The sequence below is a fragment of the Silurus aristotelis genome, assembly GCF_946808225.1.
Source record: "Silurus aristotelis genome assembly, chromosome: 10".
Lineage (NCBI taxonomy): Eukaryota > Metazoa > Chordata > Actinopteri > Siluriformes > Siluridae > Silurus > Silurus aristotelis.
Window position 1 is genome coordinate 28,062,651 of NC_139583.1, and position 24,405 is coordinate 28,087,055.

The 24,405-nt window shown below is 39.7% G+C and overlaps 2 protein-coding genes across 2 annotated transcripts; both read left to right on the plus strand.

Moving 5' to 3' along the window:
• The first annotated feature begins 596 nt into the window (after positions 1-596).
• On the plus strand, positions 597-5,549 carry cyba (cytochrome b-245, alpha polypeptide). The gene is made up of 6 exons (XM_083553188.1): positions 597-752; positions 1,099-1,168; positions 1,755-1,829; positions 2,293-2,376; positions 2,480-2,561; positions 4,451-5,549. The coding sequence occupies exons 1-6, from the start codon at positions 695-697 to the stop codon at positions 4,643-4,645; spliced, it is 564 nt and encodes a 187-aa protein (XP_083409314.1). The 5' UTR covers positions 597-694; the 3' UTR covers positions 4,646-5,549.
• Positions 5,550-7,619: 2,070 nt separating this feature from the next.
• tcf25 (TCF25 ribosome quality control complex subunit) lies at positions 7,620-22,660 on the plus strand. Its single transcript, XM_083552977.1, has 18 exons — positions 7,620-7,980; positions 9,427-9,507; positions 10,012-10,089; positions 10,365-10,492; positions 11,626-11,691; positions 11,874-11,956; positions 12,459-12,589; positions 12,671-12,770; positions 14,030-14,123; positions 15,064-15,156; positions 15,366-15,471; positions 16,029-16,188; positions 16,603-16,690; positions 16,776-16,934; positions 17,575-17,665; positions 18,000-18,079; positions 21,549-21,624; positions 22,041-22,660. The coding sequence occupies exons 1-18, from the start codon at positions 7,738-7,740 to the stop codon at positions 22,206-22,208; spliced, it is 2,025 nt and encodes a 674-aa protein (XP_083409103.1). The 5' UTR covers positions 7,620-7,737; the 3' UTR covers positions 22,209-22,660.
• The last annotated feature ends 1,745 nt before the right edge of the window (positions 22,661-24,405 follow it).

Here is a 24,405-nt window from a genome sequence, read left to right on the forward strand (position 1 = left end):
CTGTGGTAAAGTCCTGGCAAAACATCAATAAAGAAAAAAAAAAAAAAAGGGATACTGAAAATAAACCAAATATTTCTGATTACTGTATAGACATTTGTTCAATTATATAGAAGATTGAGGTATTGTGTAATAAAGTGCTGCAATGCTTAAAGTGATAGATAGATAGATAGATAGATAGATAGATAGATAGATAGATAGATAGATAGATAGATAGATAGAGACAGACAGACAGACAGACAGACAGACAGACAGACAGACAGACAGACAGACAGACAGACAGACAGACCAACCAAACGATAGATGCATACATACATAGACAGACAGACAGACAGACAGAGAGATCTCTTGTATAATAAAGCTCTAAACTATTGTTCATGGCTCCTTATATAGGATAATGTTTTTCCAGGGTGCCAATAATTCTGTAATTGACAGGAGGTAAACTGACTGTCAGTCAGAGAGAAAACTAACAGAGAGATAAAGTAAGTGAGTTACAAACTTAGAGACTGCAATAACTCGATTCGAGCAAGTATAGAGGACGTGACTAGTTCCCCGGGGGGCGGAGCCTGAGCGCCGTGGCCACGCCCCGCTTTGTTCTTTAATAGCAGAAGAGTTTAAGGTGCGTGTTGAAAGCGCTGTGCGGTCGTGTGGCAGGAGGAAGCAGCAGATCGGTGCTCTCCAAAACACTTTAGCGACAATGGGGAAGATCGAGTGGGCCATGTGGGCTAATGAACAAGCACTGGCGGCTGGACTCAGTAAGTAAACAAAACTTTCTACATGTTTCAATCCTGCTGGGTCTGTAATGTGTAGCTGAGATTGCAGGAGAAAACCATGTCTCCAGCAGGACCACTCCGGACTTTCAGATGTATTAGTTGTAACCATCATGCTGGTAGATCCAGAGTACAGTTTTAATGGAAATGCAGGTGTGCTGTGTTAACACCTGGATAAAGGTGAGCTGTGGTCTACATCAGTGTTTACTGCACAACCCAGCAGGATTTTATTCCAGGTTATTCTCAAGCATGTCTTATCTTTTGTGATATTTATAAGGAAGTGCAGTCGGGAATAAAAGTTTTTTTTTCTTTCCAACTTCCCTGTTTCCAGTTTACCTAACCGGTGGCATCGTAGGAGTGGCAGGTCAGTTCAGAGACTGGCAGTATGCTGCTTTTGGGATGTATCCTTCCACTTCATGCTTCAACAAACATGTTTTTAAGCAATAATCTCACTAATTATTACACGAATGAGTGTGTTTGCCAGTTAAATAGGTTTAGTGAAGTCTTCTAGGGTAGTCGACATAATATTTATGTAGTGATAATACAAAAAAATTAGAAAATTATCCTTATGAAAGGCATGTGGTAGTAAAAAATATATAAGCAATAACGTTTTTGGTAGACGCTGAAACTGTATTTGGTAGACGATGTTATCTTGAGCTACCAACCTTTGGGGCATTTCTAAAGAGCCCAAATATGGTGGGTATTTGGTGCTGGGATTTGAACTCATGACCTTCAGATGAGATTTCCATTTTTTTTTTTTTTACTGAACTACCACCACTATGCTTCTAAATCTTTAAAAAGTCCAGTGTTGTATCAGTCCAGGACCTGGTGCAGGTAATTGCATCCAAACGTTGGCCTACATTCCTTGCTCTATGAACTCACCCACACCTTTGTATTTAGTTTCATGCTTATTACTGAGTAATTAACCATAAATGCTCAATCGTACACCAGAATGTATTTTGTTTACTGGCCTTAATTGAGGTGCAGAGCTGCGGGTGTGTTTGTGTGTTTGCTGGAGTATCCGAGGAGCAAAAGAGCCAAAGGAACCAGTATGGGGAGAACGTAAGTGCTTCACACAGTATATCTTTCCAGGAAATAGATATAATAGGCGATATAATGAAACCTGTATTTGTTACGTGTTTACGTTCGCAGATGTTTCGTGGTTACTCAAGCAGCAAACATGTCACTCAAGGCTAATAATAAAACACTTAAAAATAATCATAAGCGTGGTAAATGCTGCTTCCTGGTTAGGAAATCTCCCGCTCTTGTGTTGGTTCTTCAAATTCTGAATAATAGAAAAATATTTGAGAGAAATTTAGAGTTTATTTTTCTAGAAAACCTGTATTAAGCATTTTAACTGTATCTTTGTGTATGCAAGCTTATCTATAATAAATCTGTTATTTATAAATGTCTATCATGAGGAAGTAAAAGGTATTTAGGCGTTTTCTTTTTCTTCTCTCTCTCTCTCTCTCTCTCTCTCTCTCTCTCTCTCTCTCTCTCTCTCTCTCTCTCTCTCTTTTTCCAGCGGTCAGTATTGCTTCACTGTGTGTGTGAAGGCATTCGGGCCCCTGACTAGAAATTACTACGTTCGAGCGATACTTCTTGCGGCGTAAGTCAAATCCTGTGCTCAATGCATTCACTCTATAAAACACACGAAATGCCTTTGACACCAGGTGAGAAGTTCAGTGCAAATTCTTTTTTTACATTCACAGGCTCAGTGTTCCTGGAGGTTTCATGCTCGCTACAGTTTTGGGCTGTGTGTGTTTGGGAATAGCCAGCCTCATCTACCTGTCTGTGAGTAACCTTTCTGATTTATCGGTGTTTTGTCTAGAATTCCTTCCTTAATCTTGTTGATCGTACTACCAAATGGCTTACTGGAATAGGAAATGGTAATACAATGTGCCTCAGTGTGAAAGAAGGAAACTAAAATAAAGAAATGATTAATACATCTCAGGAATTTCCTAACACACACACACACACACACACACACATTTATTAGCACACATACTGTATCTGGAATTTACACCTTTTGCTTCATGTACAGCTAACAGAGCTGCCTAACCAGATCTAATAATAATAATAATAATAATAATAATTTGGTTACAAGGAAGAAAATTTATATCCTCACTCAGCTTAATTAACTGGAACGTGTTGCTTAAAATTATGAAAGTGAAAATAACAACCGAATTTAAAACCGAACTATCAAAAAAGTTATATTTCATGTTATACAGTATATCTTCCTTTATTAATTCTCATTCTCATTGTGCGTGTTTTGCTTTCCATCCAGAAATTGTGAAACCGTGGTCTAAAGTTAACACTTCTTGTGCACACATTGTGAAAGGTTTTACAGTTAAAGAAATTTAATTCGATTCATTTTTATTAGTTTTTAACACTTTCAGAGATTAATAGGATATAAAGTATTAGAAAATAATGTTAGTTTAGTGCCAATAGGTTTGTTCCTTATAATAAGTTTATCGCTAATGAGTGAGTCGGTGGTGACTGTGGCATAGAATAAACTCCCTGAGGTGGCATGAGGAAGAATCCTTGAGAAAAACCAGACTCAAAAGGGAACCTGTTCTAATCCACACCGAACACCGAATGTCAGTTAAATTTCGATGTTCTATCATCGTTGAAACAAAGGCAACATTCATTTCAGGGTGTGAACTTTGGAGACAATTTTAGGCACTTTAGACTATTTGATCTGCTGTAATATGAAGCCCAAAAAAAACGGTGCTTTGTAAGAAACCTGGACAGAATTGCTGACAAATTGTGATTGTTCTTTAGTAAATTGTGACTGTGAATTGCTATAAAGAGGCCACAAGACAAATTTTTATAAATTCAACCAGGAAGCTAAATATAAAGATGATTCATGAGAAGTCCTGGCTGAACTTTAGGGTTTGTCTGGACATTGGGAAGTGGGTACTGTTGCAACAGAGGCTACTTATTTTACAGATTAAATATCACTAGTGTAACCTTAAACAAATCTTGACAGACATTTCAGAATTTCCTGCCAAATACTGAACAACTCATGGGCTCAAATAACAAACTTCCTGGCCATGGATTTAGAAGCATAAGACTTGTACATTGTTATATTTGCCTCAGGGGATGTAGTACATCGTTCTTTTACCAGAGTAAAACTACAAATCTCATGTTATTTGTGTAAAAATACAAAATTTCTCTTTTCTGAATGGAAGTAGTGATGTATCAGAACTCTGTTTGCATAACGGATGCAGTTTATTGCTCCCTTCTCCTACATGCACATAATCTCACCAGAATCGTTTGGTCAACTTGTGCCCTCACCACAGCTTCTCATTTATGTTTTCACTTTACAGTAGAGAGGAACGGCACGTGTTTCTGACACGGAGTTGTGTCAAGAGTAGAATATTATGCGTTAGTCCACATATTTCTCCACATACTTATAAAATTTACTTAAATACACTAAAAACACCTCCTTAACATCCACTTATTATCCGAAGCTGAAGCTTTGCTCTGGAATCTTAGATGTACAGGGATTCAATGTCCGAATCTTCTTATGGTAGTCCAGATCTCTAGCCATTGATCTAAATTTGCTCCAACATTTTGGCTCTCAGGAGTGCTCCAGGCAACTGAAGGTTGTAGGTCATCCTACTTGCTAACGCCTGATTGAATGCTGCTTTAAATCTCTCTTCTCTGTTGCTCCACAGGCTGCCATTCATGGTGAGCACTGGGAACCCATTTTGCCGATAGAAGAACCCAGCAAACGCGTCCCGCCTAGCATCAAACAGCCTCCTCAGAACCCACCACCACGCCCTCCTCCTGAAGTGCGCAGGAAGAGAGTAGACGATCTCGAGGCTGCTTCTTACGTCAATCCCGCAGCTGTGACTGCAGACGAACAATGAATGACCAAATCCCTACCCTGTACAGATTCTTGTTCAGCTGCCATACCAAGAGAGGACTGTACACACACACACACACACACACACACACACATGACTACTGAATGATTTTGTCTAGATAAATGACATTTTAAGCTTTATAAGGTTTTGACGCCGTAATGTCGTGTTACTGTATATTTGTATTACAGTGTTTATAAGATACTTCATAAGAAGGCGTTCTGACACTGATTACTCTGCTTCTGTTGCACTATGGAGATGATTTATCTTATAGCTTTGTACAATTGAGGGCGAAAGTTTGCACACCCAGATCTTACATCTAAATCATGAAGCCAGCAAGATGTTTAATGCAAGGATTTTACTTCAGAGTTTGATCTGGTTTAACATTTGAATGAGGCAAATTGAAATACATTATCTTGGGTTTGTGAAAACAAGGTGCAAACTTTTAAGATTCCTAATTGAGATGATATGAAGATGTGAGATTTTCTTCAATCTGCTGCAAATCCAGAAACCTAGGAAGTACACATTTCTCGCATTTAATTGTACACTGTATATCTAAGTATTACTTTTCATGGGAAAATGGCAGTATGCATGTCATCCCAGACGATTTTCCTGCTCAAACACACCAGATTGAGGGGTGTATAAGGAGGAAAAATAACCGAAAGGGCTGGAACTCGAGACCTTTTTCAGCAAACAAAACAAAATGAAGGCAAATTGTACTGTTGGTTAATAATCTGATATGTAAATGCAAATTGCTTATATGTAATCAGTCTGTCAGTGTATTTATATTATCACAAAGTATTTTATATTTGAATATCTACGCTGTTCAGAGAACAATATATATATACAACTGTAAAACGAACTATGTAACTCTTTTTTTAAGTTGTAATAAATATTTTTATGCTTATAATATGTTCATGAATGTGAAAAGAGACAATCACTTCGGGTGGTTAGCAATTGTGTTTGACATCTCATAGAATAATGGGTAAGTATCTGAGGCGGCTTATAAGAATAGACAGAAACTTTTTTTTTTCTATCATTGAAAACAAAAACAAAAATCCCAAGATGGCCGCCACATCAACAGAGTACACACTCGAAAGTCTTTGTAAACCTGTTGAGTAAACATATTTAATATTTTCAGCCCAACATTATTAAGACAATACAATTCACAAATGAGTGAGCACGTCTTTGGTAAACATCTGCATTTCCCTCCGAATTTTAACATACACCAGGGTTTAGGTTTTACTTCTGGTTTTTTTTTTATTTTTTTCTTCATTCTCTTTATTTCACCCAAATTGCAAAAGATGGGGAAATCCTTTCGTTCCTATTTTTACAGCAGCACGTAGGCCATGAAACAACCTGAGGCCGATGGACCGGAGTGGTGAAATGGGTTTCGCATCACATATTTAGCAAAAAGGAAACTGCTTTTCTGTGTTAAGCAAATAACATTAGTAACATTTCACTTCTGCCCCTATTACTCTCTTGAAGCCTGGGGGGGGGGGGGGGGGAATGAAATTTCTAGCGTCAAATGGTGTAACTGAAAACAAATCTCTTACTTCTTTACCAGAGGGAAGAACAGACACAGACCTTTACACACACACACGCACACACACACACACACACACACACACACACACACACACACACACACACACACACACACACACACACACACACACACTTCCTCTAACCATTTCATGGTTGATTAGCAAGTCCTTGTCACACTCACAAGGGACTTGATGTAAGATAACTTGCAGGCAAACCTCACACCTTCAAAAGCTATTTAACCACAATAACTGATGATAAATGATTTTCAACACACACATCCTAATTCAGCATTGGGAGAATTGCAGGACTGAGACAGTCTTTGTGTTTTGCACTGGAAATTCCAAGATTTAAAACATTGAAATTTGTACTCCAAATTAAAGAGGAAGCTTTATATGAACACAAATCTAACAACATGAAGAAGTTTGGAATTTATTTTTTTTTTTTTAATGGAAGACTTAAAATTCCCCCATTGATAAACATTACATAGTGGCTCCTGTCTCCAGAAAAGGCTTACTGAAGAGCGATTGTTAGTGATTTGTGGCAAAATTTGTTAATGTTTGAATCAGTTTTTTTTCATTATATCTGTGCTTCCTACATTTGGGATGGATGGAAATAATGTTAAACGAATAATCAAAGATGAAAAGTTGGACCCATAAAAAAGGTTTAATTATCCAAACAATGAATAGGAATAAAAGCTACGTTTAGTAATAACCATTTTATGATCGGTTTGTGATCGTTTTAATCATGTGAAATATTAGAACCTGCGATCAGAAACATTAGTCTTGAACCTTTCAGATTTTGACAGACGTTTCTATGAATTTTCACGTTTGAGTTCCTTTAGAACTTCCTCTGTTAGTTTAGTGTCACAGCTGATGGTTTCATTTCAAGGTGACTCATTTCATTTTTACGTATTTTGTGCGGCTAAAAGTATGTGTTCTCCTGACCATCACACTTATGTGGTTGTGCCACAAAGTTAAAAGTGTACAATCGTGTTAAATGCACAGAACCTGGAGCTCCAATCCCAGTGAACAACTTTGGGATGAACTGGAACCACCCCAGGCCTCCTCGATATCTCTCTCTCTCTCTCTCTCTCTCTCTCTCTCTCTCTCTCACTCTCTCTCTCTCTCTCTCTCTCTCTCTCTCTGTCTTTTTGTCTGACAGATAGATATTTAAAAAGATAGATTATATCTATCAAAAAAATTTCCATATACTTTTGGACGCGTGCAAATATTTGGGGTTATTAAAAAAACTGCACCGCGATGCACTCTAGTGGACAATAATATGAAGTACAAGATTTTTTTTTTACGTCCATGTAAACCCCGCCCCCCCCTCTATTACTATTGGATATCTTTGTCAGCAAACAACCAATCGTAATTCAGAGATGCGGGACGCCTCGCAATCCCGGAAGCAAAATCTGCGCGCTTAATGATGACGCAGCGTCCGCTTTGGTGGAGCAAGTGCTTCCGCATGGGCGTCCAATCAGAGGCGTGTGTTGTGGTCGTGCTTCTGTTTGGCCCAGCAGAAGCTGTTCAGAGCCGGTTTGTGTGGAAATGTCGAGCCGATCGCTGCGGAGACTAAAGGGGAAACAGCGCGGACAGGAGGACATAGACATCCGAGACCTGAAACTGACTGATGTGGAAGGTCGAGGACGGGATTTAGAGGAGGAGGAAGGTGAAGGAGCGCAGGAGGAGGAGGAGGAGGAGGATGAAGTCTTACAGCCGGCAGGGAGCACCAACCGGAAAGCGAAGAAGAAGAACAAAAATCAGAAAAACATCAGCAACATTTATGAACTGGTCAGAGATAAACTAGTGTCTAACACACACTTCCTTCACTGCCATGTTTCTTTTCATGCTGCCTTCAAGTGCTCTCTTATTCTGTTTCAATCCCTGTTTATTAGTATTCAAGTGTAAACAAATACAAACCCTGTGTTGATCGATAATATCAAAAATATTTGTATAAATAATTTTGAAGATACGTAAAAAATAAATTTACAACGCAAAAATGTGTACGTGCATGTAATTACAATTAGTTACAAATTAGTTTACACTAATTGTATTAATTGGATGGATCGTACTTGCTGATAACCGATTAATCAACTGAACTTTATTACAGAAGTAAAAAAAAAAACAGTTCTGAATCACAAAATGTGCTAAATGAAATACATATTAATTTATTCATTGATGAAATATAATAACACAATTAATAACTTATAAATTTAACATGGCGCAATCCGTGCAGCTCGCAGTTTCACGTATAGAAATAACGACACCACAGTGATTCGCCTCTAGAGGCCGCTCTCAGCGGACCGCCGGAAAAACTATCGGTATGGATTTTTGCCAATGACCTCTATTAGTAACTAAGGGACATTTTAGTTTAGAAAGCCAAACTTTCTTATTAAATACAATATAATATGAGTAAAATATATATTTCAAATTTAAAACTTTAAAATATATCTCTGGCATTGTTCAGAGGGCCTTCCCAAATGTGGGGGCTGGCTGTAGTTTGGGGATCCCTGCTATTCCAGGCTGCTGGAGATTTTGGGGGCGAGTCTTTATAAAATATTTGGATTACCGGTTGATGTAGAAATGTTGATAAGGAGATGGAACATGTGCACTTTGCTGTCTTCCGGTTCACTGCAGATGGTAGTCGGTGCACCAAGTCACTCTATTACCTGCATTTAATTCAACGATAAGCTGTAATGATCAACATTATGTGAACAAATGTATTGGAACACGTGACTTTTCCAAGCCATATGTGGTTCTTACTTAAACTGTTACCACAAACTTGGAGGCACACGATTTTATTGGACATCTCTGGATGTAGAAATTCTTCCTTCCCACTTGTATTAGGAGACCCAAACCTGATACAGCATGACGATGCCCCTTTGGCACAAAGCCAGCTCCATGAAGATGTGGTGTATATCTCCACAAGCACACTTCAACATGTAGTGAAACATCTAGAAAAGTGGTGGTTCTTCTAACAGGAATCTAAATGTGGAATGGGATGTTCCAATCTTATGGTCAGGTGTCCACATGCTTTTGTCCATTTATTGTATTTAGTCCCATAGAGCCAAAGATGTATGTTATCGTATTTTAAACACCATATTTGTTTCCAGTACAACACAGATATGCTGAGCTCATGCCCTTGTCTTGTACCTTTATTTAATTTTATTTATTTAAGGGTTTAATGGTTTTAAAATGGTTCTTTTCTTAGTTGTGTTTATGTGTACTGAATTCCAGATTGGTGAAGCTGCTGATCCCGATGGCACCAAGACGCAGAGCGAAGAGGAGAGCATCCCGGCACCAGGAAACCAAGAAAAGGTCTGTAAATATTTGAAATGTAACGAAACCTGTATGTTTGAGTGACTGTTTGGTCATCACTTTATGTAAATAGCAAGTTATTAAGTGTAGTCCAATTTATTTATTATTTAAAGCAAACGTTTATATTATTACTGCCCTCTGCTGGTTGCAAGGAATATTACAATTATTATGAAAACATTGGCGATTCCTCTTGAGCTCCATGTCTGTAGTTATGTATCCGTCATGAATATAGGGAACAGCAGATTCTGGGTAAATTTACGGGCCATAAATACGGAATCATAATTCAAATGTTGTCCACCTTTACTCCATAAAAGTACTATAAATAATAGTTTTCCTATAATATATTAAAAAGTGTATGGTCATTTTTAAACACACACACTGCAGTTAACAAATGCTTTTATTCTTTATATATTATAGGCACGTTGAAATTCAGTTGTTGTTTTAGACTCGACATGAAAATCTTGATGGAGAGTTTCACTGATTAGCGCTCTGCTTCTTTTTCAGTCTGACTCGAATGAAAAGGCAAGTCATAAGAAAAAAAAGAAGAAGAAGAGAAAAAAGGCTCCTGCCGCAGAGGCACCGGTATGATTGTTTTTTTTTGTTGTTTTTTTCTTTTATTATAATTATTGATGTTATTGTCCTGATTTATCTTTCACTCATTTTGGTAAAGTCGCAGGTTTTCAGAACGGTCAACTGGGTGTTTAGTAGCATAGTCAAAAGCCAAATCTCACAGAAATCTGAAGCCTGTGTGAATAATTTACAAATAATTTTGATTCCAGCTTGAGAAATAAGGTGCTCTTTATAATGTGTCTTTCTGGTTCTTCAGGACATGTGTATTTATATGTGCGTGTTTGTAGGAGGAGCCAGTGAAAGGTGATGACATTGACGCGTTGCTGGAGAGCATTGAGAAGGAGAACAGTTTGTCTGTTCAGAGTGAGGATGGTGGAGTTTCAGGACACAGACCTGTGCTTTATGTAGAACACAGGTAAGGGTTTCATCCTCGCACTGGATTAAAACCGTAATCGTCTGATTTTAAATACAGGTTCACATTCACATGTTTTATCAAAGACACTTTTGAGGACTTCACACACTTCTTCAGCCTGTTCTGATCTGATTACATAAAACACACAATGTAGGGAATTCCCTTTTTTGCCCCGCCCCCCTTTTCAAAACTCCTGTTTTCCAGCCTGCAACTAATACAGATGATTCATGATTTAGACACCGATTTATTTACTTCATGTTCAGTAAGTCACTCAGGCTACTTGTAGGTTCTTCTTGTATTACATGAGGCTGTTGTTACTAGTGGGTGTGGTCTGTGCAGCAAGTTTTTTAGTGATGACCAGTTTCTGAAGGAAGGGCATCATGTTCTGCTTCAGAATGTCACAGTACATGTTGGAATCCATGTTTCCCTCAATAAACCACAGCTTTCCAGCACCAGCGGCACTCATGCAGCCCCAGACCATGATGCTACCACCACTATGCTTGACTGTAGGCAAGACACAATTTCACCACACCAAACCACACACGCTGGACACCATCTGGGCCGAACAAGTTTATTTAAGTCTCATCAGACCACAGGACATGTTTCCATTAATTCTTGGACTAGTTGTCTTTAGGGCTTTTGCTGGGTTTTTTGTGAGCAGCTTCAGAAGAGGCTTCCTGGTACGACGGCCTGCAAACCGACTTGTTGCAGTGTGTGTGTGTGTGTTTAGTCTGAGCACTGACAAGCGGACCGTCCACTTCTGCAACCTCTAAAGCAACGCTGCAGCACTCATGCGTCTGGTTTTTTTTAAGCAGCTTCTGCACCTGACACACAGCACGAAGACTCGAACTTCTTTGATGGACCCTTGCGAGGTCTGTTCTGAGTGGAACCCGTCTTGGAAAACCTCTGTATAACTCTGACTGTTGTACTGTAACTCAGTTTCAGGTCTTCTTATCCTTGTTCTCAAATCCTCAGAGAGTCTTTACCATGAGGTGCATGTTGAACACTCAGTGTTCAGTAGGAGAGAATTGGACTCAAAGCACCAATAAAAGTCTTTCTTTCTTTTTCTGCACTCAGATTTAAAGCCATGTCTATTCAGCTTTGAAGAATATCTCTTCTCTCTTTCTGTCTTGTAGAAATCTTAATCCTGAGACTGAACTAAAGAGGTATTTTGGAGCTCGGGCTGTGCTTGGAGACCAGAGGTTAGTTTCCATCTTTTGGATGTGTAAACATTTATAAGCATTGCTACATAGTCTGCTTTACTTCAATGTTGAAAGCAATGGGAATTTTGTGCATCGTCACATTTAGTGGGTTTTATGGTTGGTCCTTTACGTGTGTGTGTGTGTGTGTGTGTGTGTGTGTGTGTGTGTGTGTGTGTGTCCAGGCCCAGACAAAGACAGAGACAATTCCATCGCAGCACATGGATGACCTCCCCTAAAGACACATGGCCTCGCTTCAGTCGTCCAGGTAAAGCCTGAGAGTGATCAGATTTTTGTTTATAAGCCTGAAGAGGTTTAGAGAATGGAAGTTACAGGAGTTCTTAATTGATTAATTGCTTTCCTATTACTTTTTATGATACAGAACTTTCTGAGCTGTTTATCATCATATTAACGTCCAATGATTTTGTGTCGTATTTGAGGTTCGGTGCGCTGTTTCATGTGTATGCTGTCGTATGTTGGTTTGTAATGGAGGCTGAATTTAGGGTTTAATGAAGCTTTTTTTTTTTTTCTTCTTCCTATTCCACATTTAGTCTACATTTGCGCTTATAACAACCTCCAGTCTTCTGACATTCTATACATTTGTGTGCATCTAACTTTGTAGTAACAAATTTCAGAACAAAAACGTATGGCTTGCAAAGTCTCCAAATATCTTGTTCCATATAGTGTTTTTTTTTTTTCATCTATATAAATAATATTATATCTACATGGCGTCTGCTTGAATCTTACTGATTGATTCTTCCCTCCGCAAGGAATCTCTATGCATTTGCTGGAGTCAAAAGACGGCCTTCACTTCTTTGCGTTTGAACACAGTCGCGATTACCAGCAAGTCCAGTTCAAGTTCTTCGATGCTGTGGAATCTATGGATCCTAATAATATTGTGGTAAAGAAATCAGGGCTGTGTACATTATGCTTCTCAGAATACATTATAAATTATATAAGTCAAATGATTGTCCCTCAACAGGCCCTGCTACAGCTTAACCCCTACCACATTGACTCTCTGCTGCAACTCTCCGATGTGTGTCGCATACAAGAGGACCAGGAGACGGCCAGAGACCTGATTGGTGAGATATCTCCTGCAAAACTATTTTTTTTCTTTCATTTCTTTTCCACTTTTACTTCCCCACATTCCTGCTTAGCGTTTAAGTTGCATCAAGTTAACCTAATTATCATACAGTGGATAATTACATCATGCAATTTGCTCCAAATGTAATTAAATTTTGATGTTCAGATTTGCACAAAAACTTATACAGTTAGATTTTTTTTTTAGTCCGGCCTCATGGAACATATCGGTTAAAAATAACCTTGGAGACAGAAGTTCACAGAATCTTTTTGTTTGAGAAAATGGTCTCAAATCGATATTTATTAAGAACCTGGCATTTTGGTTTCTCTTCATTTATGCACCAATTTGCTTGTAATCCCTTATTAATAAAGAGTCTATGAACCACTCCATCTTGTCAAGGAGCCGACAGACTAGCTGGGATGGGAGGGGTGGAGAATTCCAGTTTGCATCGTGTCCGAATAGTAAAAAAATGTCATGTCTCTCTTTGTAGTTGGGGTAATGTTTGTAATATTCCTAAGTAAAATAAGTGAATAATAAAAAAAAGAACCATGTGTATTTCTATTTTAATGGATTACACATAAACCCGTGTTGTTCAGATTTATTTGGACTCTTTGTACATTTCTACAGGACTTTAATTTGTTGCATGTGGTGTCTTTTGCTAACCGGTGATATGATTATCTAATTAAATCAGCTTTTCTGGATCAATCTGAGTGAGGAGTTGATTTCCCAGACTGTCCAGTTGTTAAGTCCTTTAGTATTTATTTATTTATTTATTTATTTATTTATTTATTATATATAATAAGGGCTCCTCTCCTGTCTATAGCATCTTATGTATTCCCAGAGTGTCCTGTGGTATGTGGCTTAACAATACTATCTTTTCTAAAACATGAACCATCAGATGTTTCAGATGTAGAATAAAAAATTTCCCTTCACTTGATCTAGGAGACCCAGACTATATGAAGATATGGGTTGGAATGGAAAAGGTCCTGCTTTAGAGCTCTGACCTCCACCCAACTGAGCACCTCTGGGACTGCACCCCAGTCTGGATATACTAAGAGCCGAATCCTGCATATTATATATATATATATATATATATATGCAGGATTCACCTCTTGGTTCTTAATGTTCTCTTCACTCATCATTGTTTCATCTTTTCTTGAATCAGATCATTTCCTCTTTTTATTTCTTACTTTGATTTCTACTTTTGATTGATCAATATCATCAATTATTGCTGTGTTTTTGTTTGTGTATTGTCATCAGAGAGGGCTCTGTACAACTTTGAGTGTGCATTCCATCCCGTGTTCAGCCTCACCTCGGGGGCCAGCAGGTTGGACTACCGAAGAACTGAGAACAGGTTTGATCTGCTCTTCATCGGACTTTGAACCTCACCCCAATAGTTCTCTTATTGTTCCTTTTTTCTGATGCATTCCAAAATAAATTGCACACACACCACCACAGAAGCTTTAATTCACTCCTGAATTATTGGAAGCTCTCAAGCGACTGAGCAGAATAATGGTAAATGAATGTATTTTGGAACTGATGCAAACAAATGGTCAGACGTTATACATTTATTTAATATTTTGGAGCTATTATTGTCTACAAACAAATATTCAGATGTCCAGATGTTCTACTTTATTTTCATTGGGGAAAAAAAATCCTCCCTTAGCATAAAGACCAGCTTTACACACTCTCGGGATCCGGACAGTTTGTTTCTACAAACATTAACTGAAATACTTTGTAAAACTCAAAGATGTTCCTTCACTAGTTGGAGATTTCTTTCTTTTGCTCCAGATCATCTCAGAGCAGTTGAAATAAGATCTAGCTGTGGAGACTGGGCAGGTCGTTCCATGATAGATATCACTCGGGACGGCTGTTTGCTCTCTAACGCTTATAGAGTTAACCGTCCTGTTGTATGGTGAAGTCGGTTCCAATGAGCCACAGTCCAGATGGAGTTGCATGGTGTTGAAATATGGAATGGGAGCCATGTTGATTCAGGATTCCTTCCAATTTCTGGAATAAGTCTCCAACCTTTCCTGCTCTACAACAACCCCAAACCATTAAGTTCAGACCTCCATGTGTGACTGTGGGGGTGAGATCATATCTTCTCTCGTGTTCTCCCTCTTACACAAGTTCTTCAGTTAGAGCCCAGTCATTACACTGTCCAATTCTTGTGTGTTTTTACTTTTTACTGAGTTTGTACCAGAGAAACCAAAGAAACTGTCTCAAAAGACTAGTTGTTTCCACATTTTTTTTTTGACACTTTCTCTCTTTCTCCATCTTTCCTTCCTGTTCAGAGCATTTTATCTGGCAGTTTACAAGCACATGATGTTCCTGGAGAAAAGAGGATGTCCACGCACAGCTCTGGAGTACTGCAAGCTCATCCTGAGGTACAGCTCTTTAAGGATTTCTTACACTTTTTTTTGTTTTATATTATACCTTGTTTGTTTTGCACTCATTTATTAATTGACTGTAAATATCAGGAAATTGTGCAATATTTATTTATTTATTATTATTATTTTTTAATATATATAATATATATATATATATATATATATATATATATAAGACACTGATTGCCGACTATTTGTGTGCGTAGTCTGGACCCGGATAACGATCCTCTGTGCATGCTGCTGCTGGTCGATTTTCTGTGTCTGCGCTGTCGAGAATACACGTTTCTCATCCGACTGTATGATGAGTGGGAGGTAAGACATTCCCGGATCTCATCTGGACACGTTTCCCATTAAAAATGAAGCATTTGTCTGTGTGCTGATGTAGGAAAATAATCAACGACTGGACGATGTGATGAAGCAGATTGATGCTACACCCAGGAATTTTCAGAAGTGCTTTATTCCTCTTTCACCACAGTTACATTTACAATTTTTTTTAAATCATTTATATACTACAAAAGTTTGTGGACGCCTGACCATAAGATTGGTATTTGCTTTATTAAGGTCCTATTTCACATTTAGTTCCCATTTACTGTTATTATCATCCACATTTCTGGAACGATGCTCCATTAGATTTTGAAGTGTGCTTGTGGGGATTTGTGAAGATTCATATAGTGGGGTGTTAGTAAAGTCAGGTACTGATGTAGGTGAGGTGATTAGGCCTGGGGTGCGTTCAGTGTTTACATTCATCCCAAAGGTCTTCAGTAGTGTTAATCGCAATATAGTAGGAGATCTTCCACTCCAATGCATGTAAACCATATCTTCATGGTTTGGGTCTCCTAGTTCTAGTGAAGGGAATTTTTTTTTTTTAGGTACATCGGAATCTCTCCCAGCTGCCCAACTTTGCCCTCTCGGTAGCCCTAGCTTGCTACCACATGAGTCAGCAAGAGGAGATGACGCCCGAAGAGAGCCAGCGCATGAAGCTCAGATCTGACACGATGCTGCAGGATGCTCTCATCTTCTTTCCTGGAGGTGACAAACACACACAAACACACACACATAGACACTGTTAAATGGCATTCTGATTCATGGTGACACAAACTCACACACTTAAGTAATAGTGTTGTTCCAGAAGGTGCTGTGGTACGGCATTGGTGCACTAAAAAAACAACCAAACAACATTTTGTAGCTTCTCTATTTCTTGTGACTTTCAATGTAATTTTAATTAACAACACCATTGTTGTTTATTATTATTATTTTTTACCAATTGATCACATGATCACTCTATCTCACCTTAAAATGTCTTAAATTCGCTGTGATTCTCAGTGATCTCAAAACCACCTCACTTGATCAAGCTGATGCTGTTATTATGGCGTGATGACACCCGAGACTGCATATCACAACAGCTTTTGATCCTGCGTGTGTATCCGTGTGTGTGTTTTGCAGTGCTGATGCCTTTGTTGGACCAGTGCTCGGTCCAGCCCGACTCTACCGTGTCCTCACATGCATTCTTTGGTGCCAAGAGCCGTTTGGGGTAGCTATCCATGCCCTCGCTGTCTCTGTGTTTAATCTAATGTTGAGATTAGATTCAATTAATAACAGTTAATTGCTTATTTTAGGCAGCCTCCTGCTTTGTCTGAGCTCATGGGTCTGTACGTGGGCCGCTGTCACAGCCTGTGGAAGGAGGCAGGGGTAATGCTGTGGTTAGAGGGAAACGTTCGGGAGGTAATGAGGAGAGTCAACGATAAGGACCCACTGGTGGAAGACTGCCAGAACAAGTAAGAAGCTTACAAATATGATTCTACTTCTGGGCCCCTGAGTTAGGCCCTCACTTGATTAGGTGTACAAGGGATAATTATGGATATTATTATGAATTATTATTTTTCTAAAAATAAATCGTTTCTAAAAAGGACAAAAGGACATGATGTTTCCTCTGGCTAAACATTTTTAAATAGCACACAGCATTCATTGTTAGCAAGTGTTTGAATTCTCTCTGTTTTCACTGTCTAGTGGTTTGACTCCTCAGCCACAGAGCTGGGAATATTTTAGCAAAAAGACCTACACTATGAGGACTATTTGTAGAGAGCCAGCCATAAGATTGCTATGTTTTTTTATTTTTATTATTAATATTAAATACATTTTCTCTTCTAATAATCTCCACTCTTTTGGTAAGGTGCTTGTGGAGATTTGGATGAGATTCATTCAGTAATTAGTAAAGTCCGGTACTGATGTTGGTGGGAAAAGTTTAATGTGTCCTCTACGATCGTCTGCCTCCATCTATGTTCTAACGTTTTGAAGGCGATCTACATGTGGGTGGAAATGTCCAGTGTCCCGATAGTTTTGTCCATATAGTGTATTTTGTGTCTGTATGCAAAGGTTTGTGTGTGCGTGTGTTTTTACGTGCTCTCTCACATTCAGGAGGAAGCAGAGATACCAAAGCGCTCCCAGGAACATTCACAGACACGTACTTCTTTCAGAGATTAAGGAGGCCACGTCTGCACTGCCTCTGGTGAATATTTTACATTTTATTTTATATATACAGTATATATCTATCTATCTATCTGACCTTTTTGCCCAAAATGTGACAATTAGCATAACCTGAATAACACTGAAGAAATGCGAATAGAAATAGAATATAAAAAGAATAACTAAAATCTTGTAAAAGTATAAACCATGAAGCATAAAATATAAGTATATGTATATAAAATACTATATACATATACAAAACAAGACAAGAATGGGCTGGGTATGGATATGACAGAGACATTGACAGTAGTAAATTACATTTGTGTCATTGATGACATTTCTCAACCCCCCCCCCCCCCCCCCACCTATACACACAGGAAGTGACCACACAACCAGTGATGAGTTACGATCCACTTCCTCCTCTAGACTCTGTCGTCTCCTACACCAGGCCGGAGAGGTACAGCCGTCTCACATTGTTTATTTCATTTCTCACTCCCACGTTACAATGCAGGAACGAATTTTTGTCATTTCTGAGTGATTGAATGCTGCACGTAGAGCTGAGCCTGAATTTAAAGGATTGAAGATAACTGGCCTTCCTTACACCAGGGTTGATCCTTCAATGTTTTTTGTAGTATACATTATTTTTAGACTTTGTATAGACTTTTATTGACTCACTTTTCTTTCCTCATGTGTGTATATGAGACACACAGACACACAGACAGACAGACACACAGACAGACAGACAGACACACACACAGACAGACAGACACACACACAGACAGACAGACACACACACAGACAGACAGACACACACACAGACAGACAGACACACACACAGACAGACACACAGACACACACACAGACAGACAGACACACACACAGACAGACAGACACACACACACACACACAGACAGACACACACACACACAGACAGACACACACACACACAGACAGACACACACACACACAGACACACACACAGACACACACACACACAGACACACACAGACACACAGACACACACAGACAGACAGACACACACAGACAGACACAGACAGACACACACACAGACACACACAGACACACACAGACACACACACAGACACAGACAGACACACACACAGACACAGACAGACACACACACAGACACAGACAGACACACACACAGACACAGACAGACACACACACAGACACAGACAGACACACACACACAGACACAGACAGACACACACACACAGACACAGACAGACACACACACACAGACACAGACAGACACACACACACAGACACAGACAGACACACACACACAGACACAGACAGACACACACACACAGACACAGACAGACACACACACACAGACACAGACAGACACACACACACAGACACAGACAGACACACACACACAGACACAGACAGACACACACACACAGACACAGACAGACACACACACACAGACACAGACAGACACACACACACAGACACAGACAGACACACACACACAGACACAGACAGACACACACACACAGACACAGACAGACACACACACACAGACACAGACAGACACACACACACAGACACAGACAGACACACACACACAGACACAGACAGACACACACACACAGACACAGACAGACACACACACACAGACACAGACAGACACACACACACAGACACAGACAGACACACACACACAGACACAGACAGACACACACACACAGACACAGACAGACACACACACACAGACACAGACAGACACACACACACAGACACAGACAGACACACACACACAGACACAGACAGACACAGACACACAGACACAGACAGACACACACACAGACAGACACACACACACAGACACAGACAGACACACACACACAGACACAGACAGACACACACACACAGACACAGACAGACACACACACACAGACACAGACAGACACACACACACAGACACAGACAGACACACACACACAGACACAGACAGACACACACACACAGACACAGACAGACACACACACACACAGACACAGACAGACACACACACACACAGACACAGACAGACACACACAGACACAGACAGACACACACAGACACAGACACACAGACACAGACACACAGACACAGACACACACACACAGACACAGACACACACACACACAGACACAGACAGACACACACACACAGACACAGACAGACACACACACACAGACACAGACAGACACACACACACAGACACAGACAGACACACACACACAGACACAGACAGACACACACACACAGACACAGACAGACAGACACAGACAGACAGACACACACACACACAGACACAGACACACACACACAGACACAGACACACACACACAGACACAGACACACACACACAGACACAGACACACACACACAGACACAGACACACACACACAGACACACACACACAGACACAGACACAGACACACACACACAGACACAGACACACACACACACACAGACACAGACACACACACACAGACACAGACAGACACACACACACAGACACAGACAGACACACACACACAGACACAGACAGACACACACACACAGACACAGACAGACACACACACACAGACACAGACAGACACACACACACAGACACAGACAGACACACACACACAGACACACACACACACACACACAGACACACACACACACACACACAGACACACACACACACACACACAGACACACACACAGACACACACACAGACACACACACAGACACACACACAGACACACACACAGACACACACACAGACACACACACACAGACACACACACACAGACACACACACACACACACACACAGACACACACACACAGACACACACACACAGACACACACACACACACAGACACACAGCGAGAAAGAGCATATAAACGGGTCTTGTGATGCATGTAAATAAGCTAAATAAGAGCTGAAAGATTGATTTTGTTCCCTGAGAACATCTCGGTGCCACCAAATGCGATTAAAGGAGAGGAGAGGAATTTCCCAAAGTTTTGGACAGAAAGCCTGTTCACTTTGATCTGTATTTATCTGTGGCTGAAAGTTATGCAACACAACAAATTAATGACCACAAATCTGACCATTCTTGGCTCCATATGTAACTCTGATAATCCATCTCTGTAAAGCAAAATGAATTTCAAACCAAGAACACACTTTAACATGTATAAATAATTTCAAACCCAAATCTGCTTGGCCTGACTGCACCCCAGGCCTCCTCACCTCACGTACATCAGTACCTGACTTTAATTCAGCTACAAGAGTGTTATTAATGTCCACAAGCTCACAGGAAATCGTACGACAGGGTGGAGAGAGGCGTTGTGATATTGTATGAGGAAGTCCAGTGTGGCAGAGAAGTATGTGAGGGTGGTGCAGGACATGTATGTGGAGCAGTAGGAGTGACAGACTAGTTTAAGGTGGAGGTGGAACTGCATCAAGGATCGGCTCTGAGCCCTTTCGTGTTTGCAGTGGTGATGGACAGGTTGACAGACGGTTCAGGTTAATTTGAAAAAAGGCAGATGTAGAGGACGGAGTAAAGTGGGGACATGAGCCGCTGCGGCGACCCCTAACGGGAGCAGCCGGAAGAGGAAGAAGAAGATTACAGTATAGTAAAGAATCTTTTCTACAGTTTGGATGCTGGGGTCATGGCACCAGCTTGGTGGTATTGGGTGCTTAATAATGCTGAGCTTTTAACTTTAGGTTTATAGCTGCTCTAACATACTGATAACAGGAAATCTGACTTGTTTTACTACAACATTAAATTTAATTCAAATAACAACACATTTCAAGTGTTATATCCCTTATATGTTTTTTTTGTCTATTTAAATATGTAGTGTAACATTTTTTAAGAAAGATATATTCATTTAGATTTTTGTTAAACCCTTTCTAGGCAGAATCCGAATGCCTCGAATGAGAGCACTTTGTCGCTCTTGTTCCGCTCTTTGTTACCCAACTTCAACCTGCAGGTGAGTGATCGCTCCTCTTCACATACACCTTCTCTGACTTTCAGGAGACACAATGGTTTAGTTCATAAAATTCTTTGGCTTAGTTTAGATGCCCATTAGGTGAACACAAGGCCTATGTGTATAGAGGTTTTGTCACTTCATTGCATCATAAATGGTTGATGCGCAAAACAGTACCATAAGAACAATGAAAGTAGCAGTGCAGCGCCAACTAGCAGACAGAAATAAATGTAATAAGAAGTTCAAAGGCATGGTATGTATTTTAATATATACTGTAAATATTAATATTTGGTAATTTATCAGCTGTTTTTTGGTTTGTAGGAAATACAACAACATATAAATCCACGAGTGGCAAAAAATGTTGTAGTGAGAAACAACAAGTCCTGAAACGTCCTCAAACAGATTTGTTCTTATTTCAGGGTGAACAGAGGCCTGAGGATGACCTGGAAGTGGCACGTGCAGGTCGGGAACTGAACCAGGAAGTGAACCGATTGATGGTGGCCATGAGGGACATGTTAGCTAACATCCAATTTCAGGATCCTCCGAGGGATGACGACGTAGACCGAGACGAGGAGGAGTGGGACTGAATCATGGAATGAGAGCAGGAGAGGAGAAAATGATAGCAAAAAGACAATGGGGTAGCAGGTTGAGGTGGAAAACAAGAAACCTGTACATTCACAGAAATTTCTATCCTTTTGTTTCCTTCCCAGATTAAACCTGAATTGTTGATTGATTTGTGAGTATGCTGAATTTTCCAGACTGTAAATCTAAGCTTGTTAGATGCTTTTATTTTTTATTTAGAGCGATATAGATAAAACATAATGGTCTTAATCTGAGCTTGTACGCTAAGCAGTTAAAGGGGTAACGGTGTTCCTCAAGGACCCAACAAAGGTTTCTAGATTTGAACAAACACTAGGTTGAATATCAGATGTCATTACTTTGCACAATTTCCTCTCACGGCGTGATCCAAGTCATCTATTGAGCTATAAATGATCCTAATGTTGAATTCATATTTTCATTAAAAGAGTTTCTTGCCTGGTTTGGTATTGATTTTTTTTTTTCCCCTCACATCGACTTCCATGCGATATGCCTGAGCTTAATTACTCAGAGTTGTATAGAAAACGTCATAAGCATAACATTTCAGTCTATGCAGAACTTAATAGGCAGTTAATAGTGGGTTCATTGAGACTAGTGTGACGTGTTCCTGACTTTTATTTCCTAGCAAAGACAAAAACTTCTTCATGAGGCAGAAGAGCAACCTGCCAGAAGTAAATAATGGTACCAGGCAATATATGATCTCGTTCTTGAAGTTTTGTAAGGGGGGAAAAAATGCAATAAATCTCAAAGTTTGCTTTAGTAAAACAAAAAAATGTCTGAGAAACCTCAAAGTGCAGGAGGTGGTCTTCTGGATTTGTATCCTGCAGAAGAAATCACATGCGTAATGGTGCAAATGTTGGCCGGAAAGCTGTTGTGAACTGCAGCTTTGTTTTCCAATCCACCTGGAGCTCAAGCCGATGTCATGAGAAATACTTGGAACAAGTGGACCTCCAGGCTTTGTCCTCAAACGCATGCAGTTTCTTCAGTCATATCCAGTCGTGTCAGAGAGAGACGTCTATTCAGCTTTTGATCCTCTGCTCGAACATGGTGCAGACGAAGGGCATGTGATTCAGGCCATGAATCTAATTCCATTTCTAATGGATTAACAGCAGAGTGTGAAGAGAGTTCATTCGAAGCTTTGTCTTTTTTATATTTTTCATCACTTTAAATCCTAAACAAGTCTTTTCACTACAAAACACAGATATGGGCAGCAGTATAGAATAAGGAATATCACTATACACTATATTTCCAAAAGTGAAACCTGAACTTTCCTGCTATATGTGGTTCTTTTCCAAACTGTTACCACAAAGCTGGATGCATTTATTTGTACAGGACGTCTTTAGATGGCGCTATAATAAAAATTTGCATTCACTTAAACTTGGAAACCCAAAACCTGTTTCAGCATGGCGATGCCTCTGTGCACAAAGTGAGCTCCTTGAAGGTCTGGTTTACATGCTTTGGAGAGGAAGATCTTGCTGCTATAGTGCTCTGATCTCACAATAGCATCTTCAATAGCATTTTCAAGTGAGGCAAAGGGTTTGATGTTTTTTTTTTTTTACATAATTTAGTCAGAATTTTTTAGAATGCCAATATGCATTAATTTGGAGAGTGCTTCCATCCTTTTTTTTTTCAAGTCTTTATGTAAACAGCATTTTAACACTACATACTTGTTGTTGGTGGTGGTGGTGGTGTTATACAAGGCTGTTTCCAATGACTTACATAAATTGCTCCAGGCATCATCATTATCTAACCGTTCTCTCTTTATAGCCTTGAAAGTGATTTAATTGGGGCATTTTCTGCTTAACAGTCGCAATTACAGAATCGATGCTCTGTACGTTAGTAAACTGGGATTCTTGACAGAGACTTTTATTTTTTTACTATTTTATTATTTACTTGAACACTGTGTGTTTTCTTACAGAAAGTTCTGCGAATTAGGGTCATTAATCCATAAACATCTGAATGCACACCAAACATGTGTTTTCTAAAATGTATGAGATCTATTGTACTAGCCGTGAATAACTGAACTGAACAGTGACAATTATATTATTGTTTGAGGTCTGTACACACACTGATATGATCATTTGATGGATATGTACAGTATATACTGTATATAGACGTATGCTTTGAGTCATCGTCTTGTTGTACGGTAAAGTTGGTTCCAATGAACCGCAGTCCAGACCGAGTTGC

Excerpts from the sequence above, each read along its gene's own strand:
- cyba (XM_083553188.1), top strand. The coding sequence starts at position 695 with ATGGGGAAGATCGAGTGGGCCATGTGGGCTAATGAACAAGCACTGGCG. Across the intron at positions 1,830-2,292 it reads GGAACCAGTATGGGGAGAAC|CGGTCAGTATTGCTTCACTG; the intron begins GTAAGTGCTTCA and ends CTCTTTTTCCAG. Across the intron at positions 2,562-4,450 it reads CCAGCCTCATCTACCTGTCT|GCTGCCATTCATGGTGAGCA; the intron begins GTGAGTAACCTT and ends GTTGCTCCACAG.
- tcf25 (XM_083552977.1), top strand. The coding sequence starts at position 7,738 with ATGTCGAGCCGATCGCTGCGGAGACTAAAGGGGAAACAGCGCGGACAG. Across the intron at positions 7,981-9,426 it reads TCAGCAACATTTATGAACTG|ATTGGTGAAGCTGCTGATCC; the intron begins GTCAGAGATAAA and ends ACTGAATTCCAG. Across the intron at positions 16,189-16,602 it reads TCTCATCTTCTTTCCTGGAG|TGCTGATGCCTTTGTTGGAC; the intron begins GTGACAAACACA and ends TGTGTTTTGCAG.